Genomic DNA, 27,816 nt, shown 5'->3' with positions numbered 1-27,816 from the left:
TAGCATAAAATATAACATTTAATTTTTTGCTGCCTTTTTTTTTTTTTTTAATAAGTAGGTGTTAGGAAGTAAATGTTTCTGTGTATGTGTTCCACTCATAAGAATAGCAGATTAAACTGACCAACTGACTTGAGCCAATATTATAAAAAAATAAATAAAGTTCTGCTTACTGTACCCTCTGACAGGGCATTATAAGAACATTAGTCCCTTGATTAGTCTCATTAGTCTTAACTGATGCTTGCATTCATTAAACCAGTAGTGGACAGTAGACAAGTTAGTAGACAGTCTAGCTGTGAAAACTCTCCAAAGCAGAAATCACAAGTTCTCCTAAAAGGGCACTTTTTTGTTGGCAGAAATTCGTGACTGTGACATTGCTGAAGTGTGTTGATATTAGAAATTACAGTAAACTACCAGCATTTTTTTTTAATGGACTCAATCATGTCCTTGCTATGGGATAGAACCTATATTTTTGCAATGTCCTGTTTGCTAGCTGGATAGTCAAACTGTAATCGAAATGGCCAAAACTTGGAAGTTCCCTCGTTTTTAATAGGCTACTGCAAGATGCGGCAGTGTAAACCTACCATGCCATTTAAGAAAACACATGGTTAGATGTGTGGATTTTAATAGGAGAAAAGCTCTGTAAATATTTTTTTTTGGGGGGGGGGGGGGCGTTTTGTCATTCGTCAAAATGTTAAATCGTAAACGAAAAAAACAAAAAGAAAGAAAACAGGACAACCCTATCCTTGAACTGGCTATTGTATCCAGTGTTGTGAGGCAACCTGGCTAAATCTATTTCCACCCCTTGCACGATGGACCAGCACCCAAAGTGGGTGATAAAACTGTTTACTTACACACAGGAAAGTATGGGAAAGGGTTTCCATTTGAAATAATGCGCCAATGCTTGTTTATTTTTCCTGTTATATTGTTTCATCATTGATTTTGTGTTCTTGAACATATTATGTAATGTTACTTTGGAAATGTCGTAACCATTCTGATAACGGTCCCCTATTTAAATAATGGTACACTCCCGCAGTGCATCAAAGCGGAAGACAGTGGTTTAACTTCTAACGAGCTATGCTTGGAACGCCGTGCATACGCATATCTTCTGTTTATTACAGTACTGGCAAGGTATGTAGCTTGCTATTTCAGTGTTTTTGGTGTGGCAGATGTCATGTGTAACAAAGGGGCATGCTATATCTTTAGTCTTAGTTGAGTATTGTTTCTGTGAGACGGCACGGGAGTTGTCACCCCCTTAATAATCGTTATTAGGGCTTTGAAAAAGACACTGATTTGTCACGATAGCTTCTGCATAATTCTGGGGGGGAAAGTTATGTCCACAGCTATACACAGCGTGTAATCTAGGTGCCCATACGAATAACGTAAACCAGGCTGTACGTGTAAGGTTAGCTGTTTTCCTAGCTAGCATAACTGTAGCTAACTGTTTTGCTAGCTTGTTACCTGTTCGCTACGGGTGACACAGTGATGGAGGCAGAATCAGGGCTAACCACTTAGCTAGCCAAGTAAACACGAATGTGAATTTATTTAGTAAAAAATAATACATCATTCCAAATACAGCAGTGTCAATTTATCTACCAGCTGGCTAGCTTGAGGATCATACTGAATTACAGCATGTCACACATCTAAGATACAATTGCTTGGCCGGATAGGTAACAAATCAAATGACGGCTTTTATTTGAGCTAAAATGTGTTGTAGGCTGTGCATTGTAGCTAAACTATTTCTTTTATAGCCTACCCTACGTGCACTAAGTCGATTTCAGCTGTTGTGACAGCTGCAACAGTGAAGTGGCATGAAATTAATTGATAGTCCTCAGATATAGTCGTTAGTGATTTGAGTGTCGGCATCTTGTAAGCTATAATATTCCTTTTGAGTGGCCTGTTTGTATTAGAAAAACTGGATTCGTTCGTTAACTGGTCTGAGTCTGATGTTACTAATAGTGTAGCCTATTGACCACTGACTCTTAATTCTGTTTGAAAACTCTTCTTCTCTCCAAGATCTCAGCAGAGGGCTGAGCATCGCTTTTGGCTGTGCTTCCTCGTCGTACCATCACAGTCCCATTCTCTCACCAACTATCCAAGTTCCGTTCAATGCCTAACGCTGCGGAAAGTCAAGGAGCAAGCGCGAGCGTATCCGGGGGCGTCGACCGCGCGGCCCCGAGCAGGCCACCTGGCAGAGACGATGATCACGGCCTGCTCCTCGGCTCTTTGGCCAGGGACTCCTTGAGACCACGGCGGGCGTCAAGTGCGGAGGTGCGCGTCCCCTGGACGTGCCCTGTCACTCACTCCAGAGAGAAGTTCTACACTGTGTGCTCCGACTACGCCCTCCTCAACCACGCTGCCATGGTGTACCGGCCGCCGCCCGCGACCGCCAGGGACTCGCCCGCAAGCACCCAGGAGAGCGACCCTTCTTTTGGCCAATCCACCGCAGCCGGCTGCGCTAACGTGGGCATAGATGGAGACTGTGAGAACATGGAGGTGGTTTCCTCCAGCCATGGGAAGCCCGTCCTGGCCTGGGAGATCGACACGACCGATTTTGATGCTATCTTGACGAGAAAAACCAGGACAAGTAAGTTGTGTTTGCAAATATTTCTTAGTGGACATCAACGTATTTTTAAAGTTATGTGGCTTTATATCTAGTTACAGTTTAGAAAAGTAGCCCTGACTATTGAGCCAAAAATAAATACTTTAAAATCCTAAATTTTGTGCTGTAATGTCCCAGGCTTGAAGAATAGTTTTATGTTCATGCCTGGGTTCTCTCTAAAACCAGAAATACATTTTCCATGATGTTTTAAGGATAAATTTATCCTTTAAAGGATGTATTTTTTGCTACAGTAGTTAGGGACCTGACTTTCCTCTTTCAACGACTTCCATGTTGAGAATTTGAAATGCAAGGAACAAGGATTGCTCATTTAGTGAGTCATCTGATGTTGAAAAGGACTTGTGCTCACCAGCCCTGGTTTTTTTTTTGTATGTTTGGGTGATGTATAATATAATGGTTAGGGAACTGGACTTGTGATTCAAAGGCTGTATTTGAAAAGTATTTTGAAGTTTGTTCTGAGGTGACCAATAAATTCAGTTCAATTATTTAATGAATGCACAAACACACACACACACACACAGTGCCCTCTAAAATTATCCACACCCCTTGATGAAGATAAACAGTATTGTATAATAAACAATACAAGTATTGAGCTATATTGTATGATCAAAAGTGGAGAAATCGGGCCATTCCTATTTTGGGTTTCTTTTGATCACATCACCCAGCTCCAGAACTCATTTCAGTTCTGCGCTTCGATTGGAACCAGGTTTTATGGTCAACAGGACCAAAATAGGGATTTTTGATCACAGACACCAGCGTTGAGTTTTACAATGGAATAAGTATGTTTATGTTGAAAAGGACTCTGTGCCAACTGTGAAATGAATCTGCTGATCTTTGATGTTATGGGGTTATTTTGCATACTGGTCCTGGGGCTCTTGTTATGGTCAAAGAAATCATGAACTCCAAGACATTTAACAAGACCAAAAACAAGGTATCACCTCACCAGAAAGCTCAGTTTTCACTCCAAATGAATCTTTCAGCAAGACGATATAAAACGCGCCGTGACCACTCTGGTAGGAACAGAAGAGCTGGACACAGGGAGATGCAGAAATCCCGGATAACTCCGGCATTTTATTTGGAATAGCGCGAGAGATCGTACTTAGTTACAAACACAAGCGGAAAAACCTTCGCCGGTCACCCTCATGTGATCTGGGGAAAAAAAGTAAACTAAAATAACAAAAACAAAATAAATGAAATCATACAGTCGCTTTTATGCATTTTCTCTGGTCAGTACGTGCTCTCTCTCGCCGTCTTTTAAATCCTGGACTGATTTGTAACATCACCCAGGTGTGTGCCTACTTAACCAGTAGGCATGGTCCTCTAATTGCCCTGAATTCCTCCTGAAAACCGAGCCCTGCCACAAAAACATACCTCAAAAGCAACCAAAAAATAAAAAGTGACCACTAAGTTAGTGTTTTGCCATGGCCATCTCAGTCTCTAGATTTGAAACCAAACAAAAACTTTTGTTTGAAATGAAGAGGGCAGTCCACAAGTGCATGTGATCTGAAAGATCTTAACAATTCTGTATGTAGGGGTCACAGATCTCATATGTTGAGTAATCTCATAAAAGACTATAGAAGACAACTTAGTAATGCCATTGCGAACAGACGGTGCACAAATTACTGAAAACAGAGGATTGATTTATCATGACAGTAGTTTTTGGGGAAAAATATCACATTCAGCAAAATCTTTATTTCTGAGGAACTGTTAGTTTTAAAGAATGTTATTTACACATTTTTTGGAGCATACAATATAGCTCTGCCCTGATGAAGATGGACAAAATTACAAAATATATACATACACGCACAGAGCAAATTATTAAAAGTGTATATATGTATATTCTGTTTTGCTTCAGGACACATTTAATGTAAGCTAACCTCATGTCATTTTTGAGAAGAATGTCACCACGAACACATTGAAAGGTTGATCATCTTTAATTTGGGAATATTCATGAATTTGCCTCAGATAAATACACTTTTCTGGTACAACAATGTAGATTTATTTTTATATCCCTTCTTTTTTTTTTTTTTTTTTTTACCTCAGTCATGTTTGATTATGAGGACGCCTCTTTTCGATGACTATTTGAGCTTGATTTTTGCTTCTGGATCAAAGCCTTCAAGAATTATCTTTTTTTTCCAGGTAATCAGAAAAAATCCAGCTCTAAGAAGATGAAGACTTCAGACAAACACAGTAGGAATCTGCAAGACATCCCACAGCAGGCTACCATTGAAGAAATTAAACAGAGGAAGGTCCTGGACCTTAGGAGATGGTGGGTATATGCTTGTGAATTTTAAGGAAATCAGTGTAAATGTATATTCTAAAGATGCAGCTAAATTATATGGAGTTTTATTTGTATTTTAACTTCAGTTGTCCTGTGATTTAGGTATTGCATCAGCCGTCCACAATATAAGACTTCCTGCGGTATATCCTCTCTAATTTCCTGCTGGAACTTTTTGTACAGCACGCTTGGAGCAGGGAGGTAAGGCTTGGTAGACTCAGAGAGTACAGAGAGCAGAGAGTACAGTACTGTGCCAAAGTCTTAGGCACCCTAGATTTTAAAATATAATATATAGTATATATTTGGTCTTAGATGTTTATTTTTTGTTTTCTGCATTAGTGTGTCAGTAGAAAAGAGCAAATTTGAGATTTCCAAACATGAATTTTCTGAAAAATGAAATTTTTGTATTTTGTTAAATAAAGTAATATTTTAAGTAATAGACTACTTTTAAGATAAAAACTTGATCAAGGGTCTCTGGGATTACCTGGAGAGCCAGAAGCAAGCAAAACAGCCAAAATCTGCAGAAGAACTGTGGCAAGTTCTCCAAAATGCTTGGAACAACCTACCAGCTGATTTTCTTATAAAACTGCAGTACAGTGTACCTAAGAGAATTGATGTAGTTTTAAAGGCGAAGGGTGGTCACACCAAACATTGATTTTATTTAGATTTTAACTATTTACTGCTCTTTATATTATTATTATTATTTTTTGATATTGATAACCTTTCATTTCATTATTTTTGAAAGCATCTTAACTGTACAGCATTTTTTTTACAGGTGCCTAACACTTTTGCACAGTACTGTAGGTCATATAGAATGCTGAGATCCTTATGCCTGTTGAAATTCACTGTTGTGTGAGTTACCAGAGAAACCTATCTAAATATTTCCAGGATACTTATTTTTTTCCCCTTATTGCAGCCTAATGACTGTTACATCTACAGCACTGAAGCTCAAGTGATAGAAATGATTTATATTGAATTGAGAATTTATATTAATTCATTGTACAGTATTTACTTTCTGTATGAACTGCAGTGGGATCAGAAAGAAAAATAGCTTCAAAAGGCCTAGCATTGATTGTGTCTGTGAATTTGCATATTTACATTTACAAATATGTATTATTATTTCTGGATTCTTTTTGTAATTGGTACATACTTGCCAATGGTATTCCAGGCACTATTTATAAAACAATGTATAAATGACATATTTTGTACTGTACTGTATGAGCAAACCTGTTGCTTTCTTGATATGTATACTGTTCATTTTGCCACTAGTGGCAGGTATGTTGACACCATGTAGATATAAACCTGGAAACAGTCACAATTTTTGATAAACCTGAATAGCAATTTTTCAATTATCAAGGGTTCAAAAGTACATCTATGGCTGGCTGCAATTGGCCCCCAAGCTGCCAGTTGAATAGCGCTGCTTTAGATCCGTCTAATGAAATGCAGCCGTGCGCGGGTGTTCCTTTTGGTGTTTGTCTTTCATCCAGAAGGTGACTGTTTTTCTCTTTCTGCAGTCTTCCGCCCATCTCCCAGGAGGAAGCGCTGCACATACTGGGGTTCCAGCCCCCGTTTGAGGAGATCAAGTTCGGGCCCTTCACGGGCAACGCCACCCTGATGCGGTACGGTACAGAGGGGCACGGCGCTCGGGGCACGCTCAGTGTGCAGCCCTGTCCCATTCTCACCAGCTCCTGTGTTTTTTCTCCTCTGACAGATGGTTCAGGCAGATCAATGATAATTTCCGCGTGCGCGGCTGCTCCTACATTCTGTACAAGCCGTACGGAAAACACAAGACCGCAGGAGAGACGGGTGAGTGAGTGTCTTTCTAAAAAAAAAAAAAAGAGTGTGTGTGCGCATCTGTGTGTGCATGAGTACATGTCTGTATGTGAGTGTGAGTGTGTGTGTACAAGTGAATGTGTGTGTATGTCTACATGTGTGAGAAGTGTGCATGAATATGTGCATATGAGTGTGTGTGTGTATATGCGCGCACGTTTGTGTGTGCATGTGTGCGCATGCATGCGTGTGTGCTCGCATCTGTGTGTGTGTTTCTTCGGTTACTGTATACCTTGAACTCTGTACCACTTGAAAATGCCACGATGCCTTTGCCAAGAATAAACCATGCAGTGAAGAAAAGGGGGTGCAATGTGATACTCTCTGAACATGAACGCAGTAACAATGCAGGTAATGATGCTGTGTTTGTTCCCCTCGGCAGCTGAGGGGGCTTTACTGAAACTAACCCAGGGCCTGAAGGATGAGTCCATGGCCTATATCTACCACTGTCAGAACCACTACTTCTGTCCGATTGGCTTCGAGGCCACGCCCCTCAAAGCTGCCAAGGCCTACAGGTAGAACCGAGTCACCTGCAGTCCTACCAAGCCTTTCTCGGACCCCCTGCGGCTCAGTCGCTGCAACTGCTGAATCTTCAGTTCAGTTTCTTAAGTTCAGTAAATTCAGTTATTTCTTTCAGTTGCAACACTGCAGATAATTTCAGCTTTAGTTGCTGGGAATGCTGTGTTTTGAAATATGATCTTAAGAAAAGCCAGCATTGGCAAAAATAGTGGAGAGCACAGGTTAGCTGAACTGTATTGTCTGCTCATTCAAAGCCCAAACTTCTATTTAACAAGACCAGGTCAAAACCTAGTATATGGCAGGACCAAACCGGCCGACCAATGGTGTAACTTCATCAGTCAGTCACTCAGTCACAGACATGCGCGGTGTAACTTAATCACTCACTCAGTCACAGACATTTGCGTTTGTAGGGCTGGCCCCGCTGTTGCGGTCCAGCCAAAAATAGAAGTTTTCAGGTAACAGAAACCTTTACAAACAATTCAGGTAGTCACATTGTCAAACACGATTTTCTTTGGACACATTTGTTGGAAATTAAAAGTATTTTTGGGTTCTTAGATCAGAGGATATATTTCACAAATTTCTTGCTGCTAAATATACAGTCAGTAGAAATGAAGTCGAACCCTGTGTTAAATTTTGATCCGGTGATTTAGCCAAAGGCTTGCATGTTGCAGGCAATGTAGCATTTTCTCACATTTCCAACATGTTTAAAGGGGCCCGCTTCCAACGAATGAAATGGAGCACTGGATTCTCATTGGTGAACCAAGCAGGAAACACCCAGCCATTCACTGCAAAAAGTAAGTCTGTCCTCACTGCTTATTTTCCAAATTACCTGTGTGTCAATGTCTGGGGGTGTGGTTTCAGTCAGCAGCCAATTAAGGACGTAATTAAGAACTGTGTGGATTCTTTAGCCAATCAACAATTGAAATGCATCGCTGACACTGAAAGGCATCAAAAATCAGCAGACACTGCGGCTCTCCAGGACCAGATTCTGACCCCTGTGCCCTTGGATGTGTTAGCATCGCACCTGTGTGCTTCTGCGTTGTAGGTGGGCGGACATCGTGACTGATCTCAACACGCAGAACCCAGAATACCTGGACATCCGTCACACGGAGCGGGGTATTCAGTACAGAAAAACCAAAAAGGTACCCATCTCTCTCTCGAGTCCTGTTTCTGTCAGAGCGCTGTGGGTGAGTGAAGGATGTCTCATCAGTAGATATGCGATCTGTCACCAGCACTCTTCAGCCGGTGGCACAAATAAAGGCTATTATTCAGTCAGTAAATAAAAGAATACAATAATTATGCAAAGTAGCATTAAGTCAGCATGACTGGATGTGGCTTGGTCAAGATTTTTTTTAGATAAGTGGATTAATAGGCATTGGAAAGTTTTTTTGTCAGATGTGAGACTTTTAATATAAAAACATCCATACATAGATTAATGATCTGATAGTAAACAGAGTTGGAGGTCAATTCTATTTAAATATTTTCAGGTTGTGAAGCGAATCAAAATTATATTGATGGGTTTAAAGGTCCTCACACAACATGATATATTTTTTAGTTGATGAGTTAAAGTTTAGTTCATATCGTGAATTGAAATGGAATTCACCTATTTCTGCAGGCCATCTGAACAAACAGGACTGCTGTTAATTTAGGCCCGTTCAGTGCACTGTTTAAAAGGTGTATGCAAATAAAGTTATCGTAATTGAAAATTCTCTTTCCCTGTTAGGTGGGAGGAAACCTGCACTGCATCATGGCCTTCCAGAGGGTGAACTGGCAGAAGCTAGGCCCTTGGGCTCTCAACCTGGAGAACCTGCGGCATGACCTCCACCACCAGGGGGCAGACCGGGGCTCCAGTGGGGCTTCAGATGATCCCGAAGAGAAGCCCTCCGCCAAGCACTCAGGCCGCCTTGGACGGTCACTGAGTGCAGGGTACCAGAAAGAGACCACCTGGAAACGCCTGTCAAACACCTACGAGTACAGGCACGGGGGGTCACCTGAGAGCGAGGCCGATGAGGAAGCAACCGACTGAAGCCTGACAAACACAGGGGCTCATGGGAAATGAAGTCTGTGAGGAAGTTCTGCAGGTGTGTGCAGTTGTCATCTTCCTCTGTATAACAGTTGCACTTTCTGTTTATTTGAGTTGATTTGATACACTGTATCAACAGCTAATGCCTTTGATTAATTTGCACAAATGGGAATTTGTTACATTTTAGTACAAAACAATCAAAATGGTTTGTGTTTGTTTGCTGTGTTCATACAGTACTGAGAAAGTGCAGTTAAAAAACCAAGAGTCTCAGAATTTTGTGAATAGGTAATGTAAATAATTCCAAAAAGAGAATGCATAGAGAATTTGACTGCTGTAAGTGATCTGAACATGCTTTTAAAGGCTTTACCCTCTCCTAGATTTGGCACTCTTGGAGAATCCCATAATTTCTTTTTTGGTAATGTGACTGGAGGGATGTATCCAGGGATAATAAAACAGCTTGAGATGTACTTCCTTAACGCTGCCAAACTAAAACTAAGTAGCTCCATTCATTTAAAGCTCAATTAAGTTTACTTCTGGTTTGGCACCAGCCTGTTCATGCATCACAGTCCTTATTTTTATAGCCCTGGGAGTGTTGACTAAGGGAAACAGTAAAAATGTTTTACAAAATGATTTTTTATTATGTATTTGTAATGTAGCTGTTCCAAAATGGGGTTAGGGAACCACGGTGCTGTGTGTTTGGCCACATTTCAAGGGGACTGTTTTCCCTCATTAAAGCACATGATTGGGCATGTGCTCAGAACGTTTAGGAACCGGCTGATCTGATGTTATTGACAGCATAATTCAGGATCTCCCTAATCCAGAGGGGTGCACTACAAAGCAAGATTACAGGGTTAGCGAGCTAACGTAAGCTTTAACCCTGGGTTTTCCGTATTACGAAGCTGACACGCTTTAAATTCGGGGTATATCGCATGTAAATACACGGTGCACGGCTAACCTGGTCAGGGGATGTCTTCGCAGGGCATTAATCCACTGGCTTTCCCTGTGGATACACTATTTGAAAGATAAAGATTGCCAACGAAGGGAGTGTAGTACATATGCAAGCCTCTTAAATTAGAAAATTTTAATTCTTTATATTTCCTGTATCAAGTGTAAGCTTTAGAAGCTCTTGATGAGCAGTCACATTACAAATAAACTGTAGGACAATTAGCAGGACTGTAGATGTATTCGTTAGTGGTGGTAAGGTAAATAAGGTAGAATTAACTAACGAATTACACTATTAGCAATCTTTTTACAAACCCTCATCCCTGGCTTTGCTGTCGGCAACGGTGTTACTTCTTGACACTACAATTGTTTTATGTTTTTCATATCCGTCCATTATGTCCGTCCATATCAGGTTTTGTTTACTAAGGTGAGAAATACGCTGCTTGAGGAGAGTCCATGTTGTACTGCTATGAGCTCATTTTTTCAGAAACCAGCACTTTTATGGGAACACGCACAGAGCTTGTTTATCAAAGCCTGTGTTCTGTTAGCAAGTTGATAATCACTTTCGTGATATCGGCTAAGCACGATTGCGGTTGTTTGGTTTTGTGAAGCCAGCAAAGAAACCCTGGGTATGTTAAGCGTCCTTTGTGGCATAACATCCTGGTCTGTTTCCCTCCTAAAGAACTGGTCTGAGGCACACACTCATTTGTGTTTCGGGTATTTCAAGACAGAACTCTGAATTTTTTAAGCTTGGTGATTTTAAGTCACCATACGACCGCTTTTAGTTGCACAGTGAATTAAAATAAGTAAATAAATAAAAATGATATCCTGGTGAGATTTTTACCTTAACTGTATTACAAGCTTTATTTGATGAAACTGAAACTTTTCTGTGGAATTTTAAGCCTGGGGCTGCTGATCATCATTGTAAATAATGCGAGCTATTCAGGCAGTGCTGGTACCAGAACGTCATCGCATCAATGCATTGTACAGAGAAGAAACACAACATGCCCTGTTATTACAAACACTGTTCAAAAAATAATTTAACATTTTTTTTTTTAATTATGAAAAATGAATTCTGTTCTCTCAAGTTTGAGCAGGATGTCGCTCCTTGGTGTTGGGAAGCCCCTGCTTTGTATGTGCGTAAGACTCGCTGAGTAGCGAATGGGAGCTCTCACATTCTCTTATGTGTGGTAACTCGAATAAAGCTTTTCTAATTTAGTCTCTGGTACCGTAGTGGTAATGTGAGCAAAACACTATAGCAAGCTTCATCTTCAGTAATGCGCAGCGTATAGCCTACTGATATTTATCAGATAACTTTTTTGTCATTGTGTATCAAATGGCTTGCTAAAGTTGATTTTGTTTGCATAAACTTGCTAGAAACTTGATCTTATATTGTGTATTTTACTGTAAGCTGTGATTAATCGATCAGTCAATTTTTATTTTATTTATTTAGTTCAGGGGTCCCCAAACGTATCTGAGAAAGGCTGGAATGTTGTTCAAGATTTTTATTCTAGCCCAGTGCAAAAACACTAAATCCAGGTAAAGAAAGGTCTTGATTCAGATTTATCTGGGGACTTCAATCTTATTTATTTGTTTTCCTGAATTTTTAGAAATTACAGACAGCAACAAAAAGACCAAATCACAAACTGTGATATTTCAGAGAGTATGTTCAATTAAAACAAAATAGTCTGTCATTCTGTTTGATACAGTATGACATAAAATAGAATATTGGCACATGACTATATGCAATCAATACTGTGTATTAATTATCATATAAATATGGGAATATGATAATTAGGTGATCATTAGAAACATAAATATGGGAAAGTCAGAGTAAGAAGAGTTCAAGCCATAATTGGTAAAAATAAATATATATATATATATATATACCGATTTATGATGTGATTAATTTCAGCGTGTATAAGGGGAAACGTTTTTTGTGTCAGGTGTGAAATGCAAAAAAGGAAGAGCATGTCTGCTTCTGTGTGCTGTAAACAGCTGTATGCTATAACATTCCTGTGAGAGCAGGTACGGAATCCATTTTCTTTCATGTCCCTGGCGCTTGTGTAAATGATGAATAGTGTGAATTTGTTTAGTTTTTTTTTTTCTTTTTTCTTTACAAATAAAGATTTATACAACTTGTTATCCATACTAGTGTGTTTTATTTAATCAGTTAGTGAGCCATAGAGAGAACGCATAAAATAACAACGATAATAAATAAATGAGTGTAGCCATGTTTCGTGTTATTCCACTATTCCACTCCTGGCTCAGTTCGAGCTGTAAAAGGAGAGCTTGGACTTATGTTTTCAACGTATGTGCGAATAATGTAAAAGAGTGCATTGTTTTGACTTAATGTTCAGGGACATATATTTTTCCTCCTGCGTAAACAGCTTTTGTCTTCACAGAGGGGCCATTAAAACTGTCCACACTGTGACTTGAGCTAAGACATTGAGGCCCCCACCCTGCCTGCATCCTGTTTTTCTGTTGTCAAGTCAGATTTATTTATTTAAATGCAGATTTATTTAAAATTGTAATGCAAATGTGAAGCTGTGGGAGACTGGAGTGGAGTGACCAAAACAGTGGCTACAGCTCAATTTACACAACCTCCAGTATCTACCAGCCATCCAGTGCTGTTTTGCATACAATCCTTCTATACAGCTTGATACTTACCAAGACCATACAGAAAATACCTTGCTCAAGAATACAGCAGTACTGTTCCACATGGGAATCAAACCTGCGAACTCTGAGTTACAAGTCCAGTTACTTAAACATTAACATACTGCACTAGCACAAAAATGCACATCACAATGTATCCAGTTAAATAATATACACATGCAGAAATGTACAATCAGCATAAGCCTGTCTTATCATGGCTGCATACCAAAACACACGTACCCCTATACGTGACATAAAATGAGGCTGATTTTTTTATATTATGACTGTCCACACCTACAGGACCTGACTAAAGTCCTGTGCTGTGAATTTTGGTCAGCTGCATGCCTGACAACAACAGGTGGCTGGCTGGTCCAGATGTCACGCCCAGCTGTGTGATAAATATTTTAGCATTATTTTAACATTTGCTTGGTATGTATTCCGCTGCTGTGATAACACGTGCAGCACTGTGAAGTAATGAGAGAACAAAATGCAAATATGTGCCTGTCAGCCACTGGGGATGCAGTTTTTTTTTTTTTTTTTACTGTTCGCTTAGAAATCATGGCAGATTGTGGTGCTGTGCGCAAGCTATTGAACGAATAAGTTTACATTTTTTCTGTCAAACGACCAAAAAATGAAAAATATATCGATAGTGTAGTACTTCATTGCACTGTATACACCATGAAATCCTTCCAGGAGTGCCTCGTTGGACTGTCTTAAAAAATGTGAAAACTACTTGAATATCATTCTAATTTTTTCAAATGTATTGTAAATTTGAGAATTTGAATGTTTTTAGGTCTGGCATTTTCTAATTAACATCCACCACAAGTTGGCATGCATGCACTTCAAACCATAAAGTCAAGATTACGCTGCAAGCTGAAATTCAAATGTTACACTGCAACACCGCAGAATACCCAGAACCTCACCAGTGCCTTCAGCCTGCAGCCTGCTGTGGAATTGAACGTTCCAGTAGTGGTCTTAACAGAAAACTGAACGAGAGGGACAAATCACAAACCTCAACAAGGTTGTGGGTCCAGCAATCCCAGTGGGATCCCTGGGTCTTCGTACTCGATACTTTGGCCCACTGACGAATGTCCAGATGCAGGTCATAGTTTGCTTCTATGAACTTGCTTAACCCTGCCTTCTCCCTCTAATGGTGTGATAGTGTATACTGGGCCGTGATCATCTGGGCACTTCACCACTTTATGAAGTGTTGGGTCCCATAGATCTTGAATCGTATTCTGCCCTCTCACCTTATGGGTCTTTTGGTACACCAACTGTCCTTCTTTCAATACATCCTCCATTGTGCCCTTTGAGCAGGTGTAGCTTGAAGATGATGCTGGGCATTTCAATTGTCGTGGTCAAGCCTCTTGCAATGCTCCATAATCCAATCTTCATTGTTTTGTCTCTGCCAAGGAGAAAACCAATTGGTAGTTGTGGTTCTTGCCCAAAGATAAGAACTTATGTGAGACTGATTTTCTGTAGTGTAGAGTTCATTGGCTTTGCGATTTTCGAAAACGCCACAAATAATTGTGATAATAGCTTGCAAAATGGAGAAATTAGTTCCTGAACATTGGCCTCTATGGCCTCCTCCATTAAACCACTGTGGTAACTTGTTCAGGATCAGTCAACAGCCCTGCTGCAGAAATCACATGGCCAAGATATTTGACCTCAGAGCATCGGGAACAACACTTACTTAACTTGATCTTCAGGTTTTTCTCCTGGAGTCTATCCAAGACTAACTCAAGCCTCTGTAATACCTGTTTAACTGACGAAGAGAATATAACCACATCATCAAGGTAAAGGAGCAATGACTGAAAGCTCTGGTCTACAAATTTGCACTCCATCAATCTCTAAAAAGTTCCTGGGGCATAGCAGAGCCCAAAAGGCATTTGATTGAACTCAGATAGTCCACTGGGGTACAAATCACAGTTTTATGGCAATCAGCACTTGTACCAACATTAACAAGGGGTACATACACCACCCCACCCTCTAATGGCAAAAGCGCTGTGGGGGCTAACACCCCTGCTGGGAGACCTTTATACCCTGTCCCACATGGGGGTCATACTGCATGCCTTTGGGGCATACAGCAAGCACTAACCTCGTCACAGATGCTGGACTTGCACTGGTTTTCTGGACTGTACACAAACATTGCCAATGAACCCTGCTGGGCAGCAGCCCATTTGGACAAAACAGCCACGTGGACCAAATGTGTATCCCCTCCAATGTCAAACTTACTCCTATGCCCCTGACATTGAAAATTTTGGAAAATACAGATATGCACTTATGGGAAATACGGATATGCACTTATGGGCTACCTTGTATTGTGCTTACAAAAAGCTGTGCCATGGCAAAACATTTTTTGTTGACATAATTGCCCAATTGTATGAATTGCACTTAATATAGTGAAGACCTATAGCTGCATTACTTAAAACATTGTATTTTTAACAACATGTCAAAGTCCTCTTGTGTTATACCACACCCTAATGGATGAGAATGCTTAGGCCTATATAAAAGATTAGAGGGAGCGTCCCTGCATGTTATGATATTGCATATTGTGCCGGACAATATACGCAAATGATATTTGAATATACTCTAATTCATATAAGTTTTAAATTAAGGTTAAATTCAAACTCAATTTTATGCCAAATTGACAGTCCTAGTGTCTCGAAATTGAAGTTATGTTCAAAATGGAAAAGTTATAAAACTAATGATTTCAGTTCATAATGGAGGCTCATAATGCAAATATTACAACTTATCAGAACTTGGTTCAACCTCTGTGCAGACTGATCACCCGTCGGGATGTAATAGTACTGTCACGCCAGCGTGACACCCCTGGGAGGGAGATGCAGCAGTGCTGCAGACCACCGTTGGTTTCTGCATGGAGAGAGAGAGAGTACTCCCTGTAATGATGGAATATAGTGATATATTTGAAACTATTTTAAAAAAAGGATTTTTAGGAATGCTATATTGTACAGTCAGGTCTGGAAATGCTTGTAGGGACCTATTCTTATAAAGGTGATCCAATGTTACTATCCCATTCCTGAACCACAGCTGGATGAGCCCATCCCTGAGGGCAACTGGCAGAAAAGGGTTTACATAGAAGGGAGTTTTTTTTCATATTTGGGTTGAGTGCAAATTCTTTTCTTGCTTCTTTCCATACATTTTATGTACCGTATGCTGTATGCTGGATTAGTGGTAAATGGTTGGAGTAATTTAAATGATGGAATATATGGAACTGACACTCGAAACTTGTTCCATGTACAGTACAGTGATGATAAAAGTTGGATTGCTATGTCCAGACTACCCTGGCTTGTGCAGCCCATATATCAACATTTGGCATATTAAATCCACCCTCATTTAACTGGCCTTAAAATTTATTGATGAATGCCTTGAGCACTGTAACAGGTAACATTGAAATAAGTACACATATATGGGAAATATTTTCATTATAATACAATTAATTTGCCAAAGGAAAGACAAAGGTAGAATTATTCACTTGCTGACCTCTACCTCTGTTGTCTTAAGCAGGGAAAGTAGTTTAGGGAAAGGTTTACTGAATTAGTTTGATATCTGACCCAAATAGGTGATGTTACTTGGACTTCATTGGAATGGCATACTACCCATTGTCCATTTTTCAGCTTTGGCGTTGAGTAGCATGGCGACACCCATAAGCATTTAGTATTTTTGTAAGAGAAGGAACAGATATATCTGGGTAGGTTATACTTTTGTGGCTGTTGTGTTTATATGTTTGTCATAATTGAATTACATAATGTTGTAATCTTATTTATGTGGAGTTGTAAAAATTGATCTGATGCAAATACTTTGATAACTTTCTATATTTTGATTTGCAATGTTATGTACATACTTCCTTGGTTGTGCATTTCACTTTATATCAGTTGCATCATTGTGTTTATCAGTTTCTATATTTTAATAAGTTATACTCTTTACCGTATGTACATATTTTAAATACTCTAGTTGACAATATATATTTATTAAGTGATTGTTCATTTTACTCAGCATTTGTGTGCGGATAGTAGACAAGTTGTAAATATTGTTCTTGTTCATAAAGTTGGCATAAAAATCTTATCCAACATCCAACCAGCTGTCTGCCTTTGTTTTTCTTGCAAGCGATTATTAATTGGAATATAAATTTTGTATGAGAAGAGATGAGATTAAATATACTTTATTATCCCCAAAGGGAAATTCCTTTGTCAAGCAGCAGTAAACATAAAGGACAAAACAAGACCTAACAACATCAAAATACATTAAAAGTTTACATTAAAAAGGCATTAAAAGCAACATACTTAAAAACAACATATTTTAAAACACATCAAAACAGAGCACCATATGCCACATTGTTAAGAATGCACAATGTGGGTTGTGGGAAAAGGACTCTAAGACCTCCAGTTCTCAGACAGTACAATTAAGTATCCTGATGGCTGTAGAAAGTGAAAGTCACTCTAAAAAGTGAAATGGAGCTGGAAATATGATTAACATCAAACCTAAAAAAGAATAAACATGATTTGTGACACTTCTGGGAAAAAAAATCATCCATCTATCCATCCATTATCTATATCACTTATTCCTGGTCATGGTCCAGGGGGCGTTGGAGCCTATCCCAGCATGCATTGGGTGAGAGGCAGGAATACACCCTGGACAGGTCGCCAATATATCACAGGGGGAAAAAAATGAATCAATTATAAATGATTATTTCTTTGCCCAAGGGTGGATTCAAACCAATGTTACCATGTAGCGCTCCACATCTACGCACAACTGGCCGCTGTGGAACAGGCTGTTGTGCTAACCACCACACTAAAAATGCACTTTCAAAAAATGTAATTTGTTGAATGAAACAGATTCAATCTTTTGATACGTTCTTCTATTTTTGTCTTTAATACAGGTCTACAATATTTACAACCAATTCAGAGGGTGAGAAGTTTTTTCTACACTACACTTATGTGTATAAGGTGTTGCAAACTGCGTGTTATTTTGGGGTGGGGTAAATTATTTGCATGTAAATTAGGTGCCTTGTGCCTGAACAGATTGAGAACCAATAGTATACATTAGTGACCAAAGATTTCTAATATGTATTGTTACCACAAGAGGTCAGCATAGATTTAGTTATTGTGACAACGTGCTTTGGACAGCTATTGTATGCTCTCCTTTGATGCTAAATTTTCAAATGTTTATTTTTCTGATTCAATAACTTCAGTTCAATTAATATTTTTTATGTTTGAATTGAATTAGTTGTGGGATGCAAATGCATACAGCACAATATAAATATCGCCATAAAAAATCATGCATCTTTATCAGTGAAGTTTATCTTTCTTCCATTACTCACTTAGTAAAGCATTATATTAACAAACAGTGATCTATTAAATCAATTATTGAAAATAAATGTAAGCTTTGGATGGATATGATAGCTCACTTTGATGTAACAGCTGTGTTAAATATCAATTTAATAAGCCTGCTGTTGGCATTTGTACTGTTGAATTATTTGAAGAAAATGATTTTATTCTGCATGTTCTTTGAAAGCTTAATTCTGTACTCATCACAGTTCATCAAGAGCAAACGTGAAATGAATGCTGCCTTTGGTTATGTGGTCTTCCAGCCACATGCTGGCAGTGTAGATTAAAAACAAAATAGTTTGTCACCACTGTTGCTCAAGGACATTGTCAGATCAAGGTGAAACAGGGCTTTCCCTTCTGCAGTGTTACAGTACTTTAATACAAACCACTGTATTCTGTGCAGAAAATAATTTAATTTATAGTGAATTTCATTTTATGCACAATTTATGTTTGTGTACATTTAATTACAATCATTGTTTTGTGCTTTTCTGGTTTTAAAAAAAAATGTCTCACATTAAATTTTAGTAGCTATTTAGAAACCAGGTCTTCATTAATTTTAACAATTACTGTTAATAATATAGTTAATTAATAACTCATTTAGGCTGGCCGGACGTCCTCTTTTCCCTTGATATTTCTTCTTTTTGGGATATAAAATATCTGTCCAGAGGGGATTTCTAAATTGCTAAAATGTTCAGTTCAGGTTTTCCCATTCCATAGACCGTATATTAACAAACAAATAGTCTAGTCTTATGCTCATAACGCCAGCCCGGCCTGTCCCCTTAAAAAAAAAAAAATCCCAAGTATGGTTGCCCAAACCAATATCAATATTAATTAATATATAACAAGTGTCTTTGTTCTATTGCATTTTTAAAAAGTTAAATGACAACAGCTGCTTTACCAGTGATGACTCCAGCAAACAGAAAATACAGTATGCAAGCGCCTATCGGTACAGGTAGGTGGTTTGTGTCCATTTTGCAAAGCGGCACTACAGCTGGTCCTCTAGCAGCAGGACCTTTCTCTCACTAGCTGAGCCTGACTGCCTCGCATCAACTGTCTTTTAGTGGAACGCTGTAATGCCGGCTTACAAAACGCTGGTGGATCGATGGCAGGCTATTACCAGGCAGCCAGTAGCCAGTGTAGGTCAACTGCACCATGGTTAGCTGGAGCATAAACCTCAGGTTTAACCATCTAGACCACAGAATAGCACTACAACTGGAACAGCTCTCCAGATCTCTGAAACAAGTATTACTATAGCTGTTACAGTTGTAATGCAGATCTATCAGCACTTCTACTCTGAGATGTTTAAAAAAGGCCATGTGTTTTGTGTGTGTTTGTGTGTGTGCTGTTTTTGTTAACATTTAAAAGATTAAGGTTGAAAAACATTAGAGTATAATAGTAGTGCCTAACCTGATCATGCATCATGCCATATTTACCATCAGGGTTTGAAAACACAAACGAATATTGGTTTTGCTGGAACTGTTTTACAATTGAAAATATGAGCTATGGATGTTCTGGCAGTCAATATATAATTAAAAAATAAATCAAAATTATGACAGATTTATTTTTTTATGTTGACTTTCTCATGTCAATAGCCCCTGTCTAACCAGCTGGGGTCAGCTGAATGAAAAGTAAAGTAATGGATGCTTTAAATCAGATTACGGAGATCATCCCCTTCTCCCCACTGTAATCAGGTTACTGTAAATAGTCTTTGTAAAAGGATTTCCCCATTAGCCCATCATTCCACTGTGCATTGAGCTTTAGGGCCGGCAGGTAATGACAACTAGGAGAATCACTTACATTGTGTACAGTATGTGCTTTAAAGCACATGACGGGATGCCCTACAGATGATCTGCAGTTTGTTTAGATGGATTTGTTTTTATATGAGGGAAAGCCTTGCTCAGAATGAAAATGAAATATGAACAGCATTTCAATTGTGCTCATGCAGTCAAGACCATTCTTTGCAGTTTTCATGATTTATTTATTTGTTTTTATTTTTATGTTTATAACAGTAACAACAACACCAACAACCACAACAACTATTATTATTATTATTATTATTATTATCATTATTATGAAATACTGAGAGATCATGCATATATAACAGGTCCAACTATACTGGATCATAGACACCTTGACCACAAGTGTGCAAAATCTGAGGGTGGATATGCAGAACTACTAAAGACCTATAAAGCAAAAAGTAAGCAGTGTACCCTGGTGTCCCTTAGTGTCTCCAAATCTATCCAAAATGTAATTCTCAGTTGGAATTACTATCTTATTCATCAGTATAGGGGTCAAAGATATCTAGCGGACCAAAAAAACATGCAAAACCTCTCAAAAAATGAATAAACTGCTTTTTGTTCATTATATATCATATAATTTGCCCCTTTATGATGGCTCAAGATGAAACATTGATATCACATTAAAAATAATGCAAAAACTTAGTGACACATTACAGGCACTTTAGTGACACATTAGTGACACTCTAGTACATGAACCTAAATATGTAATCATTCACACTTGTATGTTTTTCTGCACTCTAGAGTATGTAATCTATTGTTCCAATTATGGCATGACATTTCACTAATATTTATATTTATGATCACTTCAAGGGAAATTTTACATTCATTTAGCACAGTGGCTCCCAAATTTGTGCCTGGGGCCCCCCGGTGTATGCTGTGGTTAATTCCAACCACAATTGCAATCCCAGAATATTAACAAGCTGTTATTTTTTCTTTATTAGGTGCTTTTCTTGTTTAGAAGGTACCCTCTTAAACCACATTATATCAGGAATAACGATGCATGCCATGCAGAATAAAATTCCTATGTCCATATTATGCTTATTGTGCAATATTGCAAACAGCTGTATGAAAAGAGGTCAATTATTTTTATTGATCAAATGAAAGATTGAGATTAATCAATGGGTTCCTGACTGATAAAAGTGTGGGCATCTGGCCTGTAAAACTAACCTTCTACAAGATGAAGAATTCAAAGACAAAGCTAATGATAGCAAGGGCAAACCTCCATTGTGGTAATAGTTATTAAAGAAATACACTGCTTGTTCAACTACCTAAATTGGAGCCTATTGATTAACCTCTGTCTTTAATTGGTCAAAAAGTTTACCTCTCTTTATGAAGTTGTTTGCAAAACAGCACAATAAGCACAATATAACATGGGAATTTTATTCTTCATGGCATGCAAAGCTATTTCTGGCATAATGTGTATTAAGAGGATAAATAATACCTCCAAACATGAAAAGCACCTAATTAAGAACATAATACTAGGCTAAAAAAAAAATACCAGCTTGTTAAAATTATGTGATTGTGGTTGGACTGAAAACTGGCATAAACAGGGGGCCCAGTGCTGAGTTTGGGAACCACTGGTCTAGCACATATCAGCATACAGTAAATTTGAATGAGTACTTTCCATGCAAGAGACAAGAATAACCCAGGAAGATACTACTGCCCCACATTATTACAATAAGATAAAATAATATTCCACCATCAGAAAAATGTGGTGATGTTCTAGCTTCACAGTAAATCAGTGCATCAAACATGACTCACGACTGAGCCACCTATGATTGTTTACACTACAGTATGTGAAATGCCCGCAGTAGAGAATAGCGTAAACCTCTTGAAAGACACTCAATTTCATTATGAGTGGTATGAATTCTAACAAAGCAGGCCACTACAAGTCACTACACTATGATGACACTGCCCAGGGTATGCTAACAATACCCCTATACTAACGGCTTGGCCCGTTAGTTAATCTCAAATACCAAAGTTCTGAGCATCACTAGCAAAGGCTAACAGTTGTCTCTTATGACCAATGTGAATACAACAATGTCAAAAATATAACACAGCATAAATAACTGAAATGTTACAAGCATTAATATGTACATCTTTGTATGTATCCTAGTTAGACTTCATGCTTCCTCCTCCTCTTCTGGCCCACTCCCCAAATGGTGAGAATTTGCTTAAGGTATGCTGATGAGTTCTCAAAATTAGCTACATTTTCCAAAAACTGAAGAACAAAAACCATTATGCCTCAACAAATGCGTTTATACTACTGTTACAGTTGAATGCACAACACTGTGCTGAAGCAACCTCTCAATCTTTGTAATACAATTCAAATGAAACATGCACTGTTGGAAAGCTTGTTCTGTTCTCTAGAGGATAGAGTTATCAATGAAATCAGAATGAAGTGAGCACTGAATATCTGAGCAATCTCGGGATGCCAACATCCTAGAGAAAAAAATCCAACAGCTAATTTTGAGAAGCTGAAGAGACTCTTGAATACAGTGTATTAAGAATATTTGCAAGTATTACACAGTGTGCAGGAGTTCTGTTCAACTCTTCTAATTTGGTTTTGATATTTTAACATTTACATTACCTTTTTATCATAGCTACAAATTGTTTAATTCAACATGCAAGGTAGATGTGGTTTGCTTTTGTTCTTTCTGTATTCCACCACATGGACTAAAGCAGAGGTACAGGAAACTCCTGGAGAGCTAGCTTGTGTTTCCGCCAATTACATTGGCTCAGTTAGCTAATTAACTGAGTACACCAACTGTCAAGTTCACGTGATTGAACCACAATAAAAAGTTTCATATCGGGGATACGGGAACAGTCTACAGCTGCCTCTTATGAGCTTATCAAGAAATGTTGCTAAACTGTCACCTCACTTAAATTGAAAACTTGGCATAAAATTTAGAAACAGATACAACCCTCGGCACGCCCCTGGGCCACCATAGCAATCACCTATATTCCACAGCATCCCCTTTAATTCCTGTTGCCTGGGGCCAAAGTGAGCATGCGCACGCTCTTACTTTACTTACCTGAGCACGCTTTCAATTTCACTGAATCTATTGCCGATACCCAAAGGAGAGTAAACTGAGCATCAGTACCCAGCCTATTTTCTGCACAGTGAACTTAAAAAACAGAGGCCAGTCATCACGCACATTAATTAGTCCTACACCCCCAGCCCCCCATACATCTAAATTCCCGTAAAAGGCCTGTGTTCCGCTTCCTAGAAATGTATAGCCTACATTTGTTAGAGTTAAACTAATAGAAAAATGTGTTCAAGTAGCCTGAAATATCGTTAACATTACTGCATGCCACCTGAGTCCAGCTTTCTGCCAGGAATCGTGAAGTTGTGGGAGGCAGATACTCTGGTGAACTCTGATACAATGCCGTGATAATTTAAATCTCATGAAATCAAATGGATTACCTCTTAAAAAAGAACCAACACTTATCATTTGAAACAAACTGAGAATAAACGGCTTCTCATGCTTGGAGTAAAAGGTGTTGATAGAAAATAAGGATTAATGTTTGAAATGTTAATGAAATTTATCTAGTCATTCCACAAGAAAGGCCAAACCTTCCTCCAGGTCAGCACGCACGGTCATTTGGATCAATGTCAGTAAACAAAAAGAACGGTCACCTGCACTGAGTCTTTTTTTCAGAAGGGTGTGGTGGAACGAAGATAATTTTCCGTGAGTTTTCATACATTCCTCGTTCACAGTGCTATTCATCATCAAGGGTTACGGTTTACAAAGACAGTGTTTGCTTTCCAATGATCCCGATTGCAGTTCTCTGCTCATAATTCCATATAGCTGTGAGTCGGCTGCGCGGGTTGTAATAAAATCTTTCATTTGGCACGGGAGCTAAATATTCATTGGACGAGACGCGGTCGTGACGGTCCTTGAAGGCACGGAGATTTATACGCTGTGTTCCGCGTGTCGGGGGCCGCTGGTGAGGGGTGATTGATGGGATGGGATGACTCACGCTCTGCATCCACACACGCTCCCGACTTGAATACTAAACACGCTGGTCCCCTCCTGTCTCCGCTCCCTAGCACTGCTCATACGTACTGTTCTTCCCTGCAATTCAGGGGCTACCCCACGCTCGTTCGCAACCTCCCCCCCATTCCGGGGATGTCTCAGGAGGGGGCCTGGCTGCGGGTGACAGACATGCACCGATGTTACATTTCCTAAGAGAGGAGAGACTTTTCTGATGTAATCGATTGGATGTAGCTATACATTTTTTTTTTTTTTAATACCATTTTTATTTTATTAACTCGCAGAAGATGTGAGCGATCAAGGTCATAAGTGAAGCAAGCAGAATAACGTAGAGCAAAAATAAAGTTGTTGCTACACACGCGCGCACACACCCACACACGCAGGCCAAGAAACAATGTAGCATACGTAATTCACAGTGTTAGGCTATAATACTCATTCCGTAAAGAATGATGCTGTGAACGAGGAATATAAAAGGCTATAACTGAAACCGGCTGAGTCATCGTAGGCTGTTTTCCCACTGCGAAGAGCAGCACCGCCAGGTGTCCGGGCTCTGGTCAGCCTTTGCTCATAGTCTAGGAGTCTCCCATATGCCAGAGACAGATGGCATTGCCACGGGAAACTGACGAGTGGTCCTTTACGGACACACACAGCAAGAATAGGCTCGCGGCAAATAATAGATCCTCACTCAGAAACAAGTGACGAATTAATAATGGGAACAAGCGTTGTTCGTAGCGGAGGGTGTGAAATGGACTGAGCAGACGATCTGTGTCTATGCCTCATCAAAAGACATTCTGGCCACACCTCTGAATGATAATATATGTAAATGATTTTTTTTAAACGAGTAAACCTAAATCGGTACAGTCCATACCATACCAGGAATCTGGGACTACATTATCAGATGTTTATTATGTCTAGCTCAGTAAACTTCGTCTTCAGACACCGGTAGCTCCCCGTCTCAGCTAAGTAAGTAAGCTTTGATTACCTCTATTGGAAGAGAGGTCTCTTGGGATCCTTGTGCGGCGGTTGATATAAAAGCATAACCTTGCGCACTAGCCGTGACGCTGACAGACTGCAGCAGTGGACTGGGAGCTAGAGGATGCACCGTTAGTTGCCCTTGGCAACTGCACAGCTCTAATGGCTCTTACGTCACAAAATCCACTTTCCTGGTACCCGCAAAGGGACTGGTTGTTAAACATTTATGGTTCGGGTTGAAACGTGAGTGGGCTGTTACCGTTTTGCAAAGGAGTTTCCGTCTTTTCGTTTGGCAACCGCAGAGCGGCTTTTGAAGGTCGGATTTGTGTCGCAGCCGGGTTGCTTTTGACATGAAAACCGTTTGGTTGAAATTTTGAAAACGGTTAAATGTGGAATAGCTTTTATTTGCTCCCTTATCTGCGTTAGCAAGATGCTTGGTAGTATGAGAATAAAATATATCTATTATTTACCGGAGGTGGGGGGTTGGGGGATCCAATGCCCCCCCTTAACATTATCATGTTGTATTGGGTGGTACTGTTTGTGTGTCCCCAAAATATATTCCATTATGGAATTATATGAACAATGTTTGTTTTAACCTTTGAGCCCATCACATCGCTAATGCAATGTGTATGTGTACATACATACATACATACATACAGTATATACATTTCAGTCAGGACAACAATTAATTAAAATTAAATATTTTAATGAATATGCGATGAAATTATTTTGGTTTTGTACTGAATGTATCTGCTGTTGGTATGTTTATGCGCACACCAGCATGCACTACCCTGTGAACCAGGGAACAGAATGTCCCCCCTACTAAACAGGAGAGCTACCGATATATTTACTTAAATCTTAAATCCCCCTCTTTCATGCTACACATGTACCTCCTGTGCCGCTTTCATGTTACATGTACCTCCATCCAACACTTATTGTACGTTGTATCATTATCTTGAGATTGTAGCTTGTCATGCCTCCTAGTTTGACTTAGCATAGGTTAGGTCATAGTAATGTTTACTGTGTGAACTGGACTTAATTTGTTTGTGGCTATGAATAACTGTTAGAAAATGAGCATTGAGCAATGGACCCGTGTTTTGCAGTTTCTCCAGTGACCTTTGGTTTGCACTTATTGTACGTTGCTTAGGGTGAAACGCACCTCCAAATAAATGTAATGTAATGTAAAACCATCTTACAACAACCAAGCAAGGAAGATAAAGAAATGTTTTGGTTGCACAATTTTAAATAACTAAATACTACTTAAGTATGATGCTGTCTTCCTTTGACTGGTGAACCATTAGGTCTATTAGCCTACTTGATTGCAAAGAGTTAAAAGTTTTGAAACAATAGCCAAACAACATGGAAGTTGGCATCACCTAGTTTACGCAGCAATGGCAGGATTTTGCTTCTGGTGAACTTCCACTTTGACAAAAGTATGCAAAGCCATAGAGACCTGCACAGTTCTGTTCTTAAAAAAAATCCCATTAATGCCTGCACCTGCAACATTGTTGACCATTCCCATCCGCTCTCACAGATGATCTATTCCATTCCAGCCCACTCCTGCCGAGATTTTGACCCCACCCACCCGCACCACTGTTTGCCTGTTCCCATCCTACAAATAAATACATAAATAATAATAAAATGAACATAGAAATTCTGACTCATTTTGCTTTCTGAACAATTTCAATTTAATTTGATTCATATTTAGAATTTTAATGACAATACACATGTGTAGCCTACAAAACAGAATAAAGATGCACATAACTAAAAACAAGAGAGTGAGAGTGCATGCAGTTTCGCTAGAAACTTTTTTAATATAAAACTTTCTTTAATGTCTAAAATCAAAAAAGCATCGCTACGATGGGCTGGGAAGGCTGATTAAAAATGTGCTGACCCTTAACTTGGTTTTGATGTAATGTTTACATCAGCAATATAGGCCTAAACAAAATGCATTTAAAACAGAACAGACAGACAGACACTTATGATAGTAGGGGGAATTAAGCTCAAAAAATGGCCAACTCGTTATGCAGTGGATAGAAGCACCAAATTTGGTACAGACACTCTTTAGGATGTGTCTCACCATCTCAGAAGGGCTGCCAAAAAAATTGGACCAATTAAAGGCTTTTTAAAAGGGAAAATCCAAAATGGCCACCAGAAAAGATCCAAAATTCCTAAAACGTGATATAATTTAGACATTTTGGCTTATTATGCTAATGTTAGCTTTTACATTTATAGTAAATAGACAAGTATTCAAGGATTTGCCCAAAATAACCCATGGAAATTTTCTTAAATACATTTTAAACAGCTTTAAACACCAAACATAGGCTTAAAAAACAGTCGGAATGAGATGACCTTCTAAATGAATCCTTTTCTGAATGGTATATTTTCAATGGTATATATACATAATTGTTTTTAAAAACTTTTAAAAGACCCAATGAATGATAATCTATAGATCATTTATTGTTAAAATCTTCATATGACCAAAGATCAAGTCCTCTATTGGGACACAACTCATTAGCATTTTAATGCCAAAAAATTAGCTAATTTCTTATGTTGTGGATAGAAGCACACAGTTGGGTGTAGAGACTATTGGGAAGGTATAGAAGTGTCTTATCATTGCAAACAAGACCCTGGACTGACCCTGGCCTGACTCTTGGGGAAGGGGGGTGGGGGGGTATGAGGGGGCGGGGCTTAACTAATCAATAAAGGCAGTATATCAGAACAGTGCTCGGTGACTCAATTAGCCAAGTATTTTGTGCTGGAAAAAACATTCCTCCTGGATTATGAAGTTCACATTTAGCATGTAACTATCTTAGGTTAGTTTCCCATTGGCACCGA

General features: G+C 39.1%; 1 protein-coding gene and 1 long non-coding RNA gene across 5 annotated transcripts; one reads left to right on the top strand and one right to left on the bottom strand.

Annotated features, from left to right (window-relative positions):
- Positions 1-934: 934 nt before the first annotated feature.
- On the top strand, positions 935-12,170 carry LOC118223693 (basic immunoglobulin-like variable motif-containing protein). Of its 3 annotated transcripts, none has more exons than XM_035410581.1 (10): positions 944-1,128; positions 2,014-2,584; positions 4,757-4,886; positions 5,001-5,096; positions 6,410-6,514; positions 6,607-6,701; positions 7,105-7,237; positions 7,952-8,035; positions 8,287-8,383; positions 8,965-12,170. In XM_035410581.1, exons 2-10 carry the CDS (start codon positions 2,107-2,109, stop codon positions 9,265-9,267), a joined length of 1,521 nt encoding a protein of 506 aa, XP_035266472.1. In that variant the 5' UTR covers positions 944-1,128; positions 2,014-2,106; the 3' UTR covers positions 9,268-12,170. The 3 variants fall into 3 exon arrangements, with proteins under 3 accessions (XP_035266474.1, XP_035266472.1, XP_035266473.1); XM_035410582.1 differs by having other exon boundaries at positions 1,006-1,123; XM_035410583.1 differs by lacking the exon at positions 5,001-5,096 and having other exon boundaries at positions 935-1,128.
- Positions 12,171-12,680: 510 nt separating this feature from the next.
- On the bottom strand, positions 12,681-25,120 carry LOC118223695. Of its 2 annotated transcripts, none has more exons than XR_004764485.1 (4): positions 24,989-25,120; positions 15,634-15,735; positions 14,555-14,626; positions 12,681-14,266 (listed from the first exon to the last, which is right to left on the bottom strand). It is a non-coding gene; the product is annotated as an uncharacterized LOC118223695 (long non-coding RNA). The 2 variants fall into 2 exon arrangements; XR_004764486.1 differs by lacking the exon at positions 24,989-25,120 and adding an exon at positions 23,649-24,195.
- Positions 25,121-27,816: the final 2,696 nt, after the last annotated feature.

Source organism: Anguilla anguilla, chromosome 3 (genome assembly GCF_013347855.1).
Source record: "Anguilla anguilla isolate fAngAng1 chromosome 3, fAngAng1.pri, whole genome shotgun sequence".
NCBI classification, from domain to species: Eukaryota; Metazoa; Chordata; class Actinopteri; order Anguilliformes; family Anguillidae; genus Anguilla; species Anguilla anguilla.
This window is presented reverse-complemented; position numbering and strand designations above follow the sequence as displayed.